The sequence below is a fragment of the Tachysurus fulvidraco genome, chromosome 6 (assembly GCF_022655615.1).
Source record: "Tachysurus fulvidraco isolate hzauxx_2018 chromosome 6, HZAU_PFXX_2.0, whole genome shotgun sequence".
Classification (NCBI taxonomy): domain Eukaryota; kingdom Metazoa; phylum Chordata; class Actinopteri; order Siluriformes; family Bagridae; genus Tachysurus; species Tachysurus fulvidraco.
This window is the reverse complement of record NC_062523.1, coordinates 20,532,266-20,538,943: the sequence shown is the minus strand read 5'-3', so window position 1 is coordinate 20,538,943 and position 6,678 is coordinate 20,532,266. Positions and strand designations below refer to the sequence as shown.

Here is a 6,678-nt window from a genome sequence, read left to right as displayed (position 1 = left end):
TGACTTGCATTCATTCATTTTCTACCTCTTATCCTAACTTCTCGGGTCACGGGGAGCCTGTGCCTATCTCAGGCGTCATCGGGCATCAAGGCAGGATACACCCTGGACGGAGTGCCAACCCATCGCAGGGCACACACACACACTCATTCACTCACGCAATCACACACTATGGACAATTTTCCAGAGATGCCAATCAACCTACCATGCATGTCTTTGGTCTTTGGAGGAAACCATTCAAATAACTTTTATCTGCCTTTGTTATTAATCTGAGCATATTTGGTTTTAGTATTTACAAGACATTGCAATAAGTGTATCAGTATAATCTGATCAGGTTATCTGTGGTAAGATGCTGCTCGTGTCTTAGGTGCTCGTTAACATGCAATTGTTTTTATTATGCAAAGTAAGAATTTGTGCACCACATCACAGCACAAACAAACATCAGTCGACATGACAAACCGACGCAGAGAAAGATCAGTCATTTTCCAGCACAGGAGTTCTGGAGAACTCAGTTCCCCTGTTTCCCACACGTTAGCATCACATAGTCACAAAACTAATGATGAAGTTTGTCCCTTAGCGCCTGCCGTACTTTGCCAAACACGTGCAGGCTACAAACATAGCTAACGTGCTAGGATTCTTAGCATGTGACATTCGTATGGGACTGATACGTTATTCTTATAAAACTGTTGGATATTTTGCACATGTATAATATGTATAACACTTATTCAACCGGATTGTTGATGAAGTAAACGCTAAAGTAAATAATCAGCAGTATTGAGTAGCCAGGGCTAGCTATAGCTTAATAACTAACCGTGAGCACCGACTGTTATTGACTTCTTCTTCATCATGGGTGACCGTGAGGAAGAGGATGATGATGTGCCTCAGCTGTCGGCTGCTGCTCTGGCGGCTCTACAGGAGTTTTACGAGGAGAATGAAGCAGGAACCACAGCACTGAGCCACAGCTACACTGTAGGGGCCATTCAGGAGGACTGGGTGAGGGACAGACTTACTGCTGTTGTTACTCTGTACAACACGTAGTCACTGCATCCAGAGCTTCAGTTTTCAGCAAAAACCTGATAAATGAACAAACCCGAATGAATAGAACATTTATGAATGGCTGATTTACACTAAAAATAATAACACTGTCAAGCAGAGCATTACTCACGTTATACAGTAGCTAATTTGCATTACATAAATAAATAATTAATTAATTTTAAAAAGTTGATATGTTCAGTCAAGCCCGAAATTATTCATACCCCTGCCTGGCATATTCTGACTTAGTTACTTTTATTCAACCAGCAAGTTTTTTCTTGATTAGAAATGACACAGGCGTCTCCCAGAAGATAATAAGACGATGTACAGGAGGCATCATTGTGGAAAAAAATCTTACTCATCTTTTATTTACATTTGAACCAAAAGTGGCATGTCCCAAATTATTCATACCCTTCTCAATATTCAATAGAAAAGCCTTTATTGGCTATTACAGCAATCAAACGCTTGCTATAATTGCTTACCAGCTTTTTGCATGTCTCCACTGGTATTTTTGCCCATTCATCTTTAGCGATGAGCTCCAACTCTTTCATGTTGGAGGGTCTCCTTGCCATCACCCTGATCTTTAGCTCCCTCCACAGATTCTCAATCGGATTTAAGTCAGGACTCTGGGCCACTGAAAAATGTTAATATGTTTATCTGCTAACCATTTCTTCACCACTTTTGCTGTGTGCTTTGGGTTGTTGTCCTGCTGAAATGTCCACTGGTGCCCAAGGCCAAATTTCTCTGCAGACTGCCTGATGTTGTTCTTGAGAATTTTGATGTATTGCACCTTTTTAATGGCACTGTTTACTGCAATTAGGTTCCCTGGTCCACCAGCTGAAAAACACCCCTCAAAACATTAGGTTTCCACCACCATGTTTGACAGTGGGAATGGAGTTCTTAAGGGTTGACAGCTTCTCCTTTTTTACGCCAAATGAAAGCTACATCATTGTGGCCAAACAATTAAATTTTTGTTTCATCTGACCATAAAACAGAAGACGACTTCTTTGTCCAGATGAGCATTTGCAAAGGCCAAGCGGGCATTTGTGTGCCTTTTCTGGAGAAATGGTGTCCTCCTTGGTCTGAGTACGTTGAACCCAGTGGTGTGCAGTGTCCGTTGGACTGTCTGCCTTGAGATGTTGCCACCAGCAGAGCCCAGATGACCTTGGTGGTGATCCTTGGATTCTTTTTTTTACCTCTCTCACTATCCTCCTGGCCAGCACAGGTGTCACTTTTGGCTTCCGACCACTTCCTCTGAGATTTTTCACAGTGCGGGAGGTCTTGAATTTTTTAATAAATCTTTGCACTGTAGCCACTGGAACTTCAAAACATCTTATAGCCTTTTCCTGACTTGTGAGCAGCCGCTGGTCGTCAGTGAGCTCCTTTGTCTTAGCCATGACTGTACATGAACCAACAGCAGAGAGCTTCTGTTTTTCACCTGTTGAGTTGATTAAAACAGCTGTTCCCAATGAATCAGTTTGCAAAGGGTATGAATAATTTTGGACATGCCACTTTTTGTTCAAATGTAAAAAAAGGTAATAATTTGTTCCACAATGATGCCTCCTGTACATCGTCTTATTATCTTCTGGGAGACGCCTGTGTCATTTCTAATCAAGAAAAAACTTGCGGGTTGAATAAAAGTAACTTTAAGTCAGAATTTGCCAGGCAGGGGTATGAATAATTTTGGGCTTGACTGTATGTGTATGTATATATTTGGCAGTGTTCTGATTGTGTTCCTGAACATTAAATGTTACTCTAAATGGATAAAGACTACAGGTCGTTAAAAATTCTGTGTATATGTATATTTGTGTGAGTGTGTGTATATATATATACACATCTAATTATATATATAATTAGATGTGTATATAAACATATACATATATTAATGTATTAATGTATTAATGTACATATATTAATATTTTCAAATTATTTATTTAAAAAATTAATAATTTAATAATTATTTTTTCAATATAAATGATAGTTTTCACACACACACACACACACACACACACACACACACATATATATATATTAATGACTTGTAGTCTTTTATCCATTTAAAGTATTCGATGTTGATGAACACAATCAGAACACTGCCAATTGTGTTACAGCTATAAACAGCCACCCCATCAGAAGCTTCTCTCTTTTTTCCTGTTATTGCAGACACCTTCCAAAAAATGTTAAATACAAGTCTCCTTACAGAAAATTTTACCAGATCAACAAAACACATGTTGTTTTGTGTTCGGCTTAGAAGACCATGTGTAAGTTATTAATATAGAAGTGATGAGGACATGGGTATACACTAATGTCAGAGCTGCTGTTATAAAGAATTAATCTTCTGAAGAATTAATATTTCCTTACAGCCCTTTTTTCTGACTGATCTCAAAGATGAGATGCTATCTTATAAAGGTGTTTATAGAAAGAATTGACGTTTTAAAGTACACAATTCTATTTAGTTCAACATCAAGAAAATTTAAATGATTCCTGTTCAACATTTTTAATTAAAACAGTGATATCATGATGATGTTATATCTGTTACCAGCGGATGAGCCAGTTCTGGTACAGTGAAGAGACCGCTACAAGGTTGGCTGAGGAAGCTGTACAGCAAGCAGGAAAACAGGGCAGGTTAGATCATTTTTAATGACTATTTATAACCTATTATTTGAATTAGTGTGCAAGAGACACAGCTCTGGCAGCATGTAAGTTTATTGTAAATCTGTGTGCTTTGCCACCTTCAGATTTTAGTCATACTATGGAACTGAATAATGTATCAAGTATGTTTATTATGGCCTTTAGGATAGCATGCATCAGTGCACCAAGCATCTACCAGAAGCTGAAGCAGCTTGAATCCCAGAAAATAGATGGGTCACATCGTGTGTCCGCTGTGTTGCTCGAGTTTGACCGCCGATTTACTGTGTATGGTGATGAGTTCATCTTCTATGACTACAACAACCCACTGTGTTTGCCTGAAGATGTCCTCCCTCAGAGTTTTGACATCGTCGTTGCAGACCCTCCGTACCTATCTGAGGAGTGTCTGAACAAGGTGGCACTCACAGTAAAATATCTCAGCAAGAGTAAAATCCTTCTGTGCACAGGTTAGTGGAGTAGAGTTCAAAGAAAGCTCAACAACATCTCTGCCAAATGATTTCAATTTCAACAAGTGACAGTAACATGGAGCACTTTTGGCCTGATTTATGATATTATTGTCATTTTTATTTCAGGGGCTATTATGGAAGAGCATGCTGGAAAACTTCTGGATGTGAAGACATGCAGTTATCTACCCAAACATAATCACAACCTCGCCAATGAGTTCAGGTGTTACGTTAACTATGAGTCAACTCTACTCTAGGTTCAGAGTGAGACCTTAAAGTAAGGATTTGGACTATGGACTGTTGAGATTTCAGACAATTTATTTAATCCAAATTTATTATGTGATTATTTTGTATACCTCTTTTTTTTTTAATTATGATTAGCATGAATTTTACATATTATAAACAATAGCATTTGTGATGCTTACTATAGAAAATAAAGCATTGCTGAAAAACTGTTATGCATTTTCATCCTGTTTGAATGTTCATACACAGAAGCAAATTAGCATCTGTGTCAGCTAAAAACACATCACATCCAAAACAAACAACTCAATCCAAATCCATATTATTACACTTTTTGAATAAATATAAAAACAGCAAAGTAAGCAAGTACACAAAGGAAAGTTTGATAAAGGATATGCAAGATATGCCTACATACTTGTATCACCTGTACAGTGCAGTCAGATCTGATTATGTAATTCTTACAGCAGCATTATAGAGCTACTTCGTCAATCCTGATGTTCTACCGCTGGTTGGAGTCTCACCCTGCCAGGGATTGATCTGCATGGTCAGCCAGCGTCCCATGGGATTGTTGTGTATGGAGCCGCCCGGAGACCATCATGCCATTATTTGAACCAATGTTGTGTCAGTCAGCTGTATGGTCTGATCTTTATCAGCAATCAGGTCTGTGCTGAACTCAGAGTTTACGATGACCCATTAATTCCTCAGGAGCTCTCGGTTGCACTATTATAAACTGTTGTAGAAATTAAATTATATACATTTACATTATTTACTGTCCAGTGTCACCCAAATGAGGATGAGGTTCCCTTCTGAGCCTGGTTCCTCTCAAGGTTTCTTCCTTCATGTCCTCTCAGGGAGTTTTTTCTTGCCGCCGTCACCTCCGGCTTGCTCATTAGGGATAGGGATAAATATATAGTACCTTAAATTAATATTTTAAAATTAATTTTAAACTTTAATTGTATATATTCATTTATTTGTTTTTATCCTTTTTTTTCTTCATATTATTATGTATTTATTTTTTTCTCTCTCTTCCATTTCCATACTTCTGTAAAGCTGCTTTGAGACAAGGGGAATTGTTAAAAGCTCCATACAAATAAATAGAATTGAATTGAATTAATAGTAAATGTTTGAATAACCCGACACAATAACGCACCAGGTCCCACTAAATATTTCTTTATTTAATGTGCACTTTGAGCAGCATGTGTTTTTGGTTAAACAGCGCCCCTGTGGTTCAGTTTGTACCTTTTCTTCTTGTGTTGGACTTTTGCATAACTGTCCGTGTGCTTTGGTTGTTCCTGTGTGCGCTCTTGTGCGCCCGTAGCGCAGGTACGCATGTGCAGCCCACCGCTATGGACTCGTAGCTCTCAGTGTAGGAGCGGCGGCCTCCGACACACGAGCCCGAGCGGCGCAGCACAGCTGTGGGCACAAACACCGGGACACTGCGGTAGTCTTCACTCTCCTCACCGCTCGGCCCCGTCAGACAGCCCTTACATAAGCAATACGCTTCAGGGATATAGCGGGGATAACGCGATGGTTCGTGTCTCAATCTGAATTCAGAGAAAGAAACATTTGCAAATGGAGCATTTATGTTTTTTTTTAAAAAGACGTATTTTTGTGAGTGCGCGCTACCTGTACGCCCAAGGTGAAAGACTTAACAGATTCACCGGCATGCCTGACCTCTTGAAGCTCTGCATGAGACCTGATGACGGGCAACTCAGGTTCTGAGGCTCTGTTGTGAGTTGGAGTGTGTGATGGAAAGCGCTGAGGACTCCGACGGAGAGGCGCCCGAACCTCTGCTCCAGAATCTCCTCGGGAAGATCCGCACACAGTCTCCGGTTCCCTTTTCCTCCGCGCGCCGCACAGCTCACCACGACTACAAGCAGCGCCACAACCTCGGCTCCAGGCATCTTTCAGCTTGTTCCTGCTTCTGCTCAAACTCCAAGTCAATCAAAAGCACGTGTCTATATTCTTATAGAGTTCGACTATTATACTATTACTCTTATGTAAATAAAACCTTCTCTTAAGTTGTCATTGCGCAGCTTTTTCAAGTCGCGTTTGTTGCTCTGATTATGTTTCTTTCGCCTCGAGTGTTTCTTCTCAAACACTGCAATGATCGTATCGTTAGATTACGCACGGATTATTCCTGATTTTCCTGCATGATTTAGCAAATAATTGAAGTAAAGGTTTCTGTTTTCCAAACTAATATCTATACGTGAAAACTCCCAGATTGCCGTCACTTTCTGTCAGCCGCGTCACCAGGTTCTCAGGGCCAAGTTTACTGAGAGAAGATGGAAAAAAGGTGGGAGGGGAAACTGGGATG

The 6,678-nt window shown here is 39.9% G+C and overlaps 2 protein-coding genes across 4 annotated transcripts; one reads left to right on the top strand and one right to left on the bottom strand.

Annotated features, from left to right (window-relative positions):
* Positions 1-585: 585 nt before the first annotated feature.
* eef1akmt1 (EEF1A lysine methyltransferase 1) lies at positions 586-4,842 on the top strand. Of its 2 annotated transcripts, XM_047814950.1 has the most exons (5): positions 586-990; positions 3,572-3,654; positions 3,826-4,124; positions 4,251-4,398; positions 4,826-4,842. In XM_047814950.1, exons 1-4 carry the CDS (start codon positions 844-846, stop codon positions 4,376-4,378), a joined length of 657 nt encoding a protein of 218 aa, XP_047670906.1. In that variant the 5' UTR covers positions 586-843; the 3' UTR covers positions 4,379-4,398; positions 4,826-4,842. The 2 variants fall into 2 exon arrangements, with proteins under 2 accessions (XP_047670906.1, XP_027019904.1); XM_027164103.2 differs by lacking the exon at positions 4,826-4,842 and having other exon boundaries at positions 4,251-4,577.
* A 340-nt stretch (positions 4,843-5,182) lies between these two features.
* On the bottom strand, positions 5,183-6,640 carry il17d (interleukin 17d). 2 transcript variants are annotated; one of them, XM_027164343.2, is made up of 3 exons: positions 5,988-6,640; positions 5,601-5,905; positions 5,183-5,242 (listed from the first exon to the last, which is right to left on the bottom strand). In XM_027164343.2, exons 1-3 carry the CDS (start codon positions 6,263-6,265, stop codon positions 5,199-5,201), a joined length of 627 nt encoding a protein of 208 aa, XP_027020144.2. In that variant the 5' UTR covers positions 6,266-6,640; the 3' UTR covers positions 5,183-5,198. The 2 variants fall into 2 exon arrangements, with proteins under 2 accessions (XP_027020144.2, XP_047670838.1); XM_047814882.1 differs by having other exon boundaries at positions 6,036-6,640.
* Positions 6,641-6,678: the final 38 nt, after the last annotated feature.

Excerpts from the sequence above, each read along its gene's own strand:
- eef1akmt1 (XM_047814950.1), top strand. The coding sequence starts at position 844 with ATGGGTGACCGTGAGGAAGAGGATGATGATGTGCCTCAGCTGTCGGCT. Across the intron at positions 991-3,571 it reads GGGCCATTCAGGAGGACTGG|CGGATGAGCCAGTTCTGGTA; the intron begins GTGAGGGACAGA and ends ATCTGTTACCAG. Across the intron at positions 3,655-3,825 it reads CAAGCAGGAAAACAGGGCAG|GATAGCATGCATCAGTGCAC; the intron begins GTTAGATCATTT and ends TATGGCCTTTAG.
- il17d (XM_027164343.2), bottom strand. The coding sequence starts at position 6,265 with ATGCCTGGAGCCGAGGTTGTGGCGCTGCTTGTAGTCGTGGTGAGCTGT. Across the intron at positions 5,906-5,987 it reads CTTTCACCTTGGGCGTACAG|ATTGAGACACGAACCATCGC; the intron begins GTAGCGCGCACT and ends CTCTGAATTCAG. Across the intron at positions 5,243-5,600 it reads GTCCAACACAAGAAGAAAAG|CCGGAGGTGACGGCGGCAAG; the intron begins GTACAAACTGAA and ends CTAATGAGCAAG.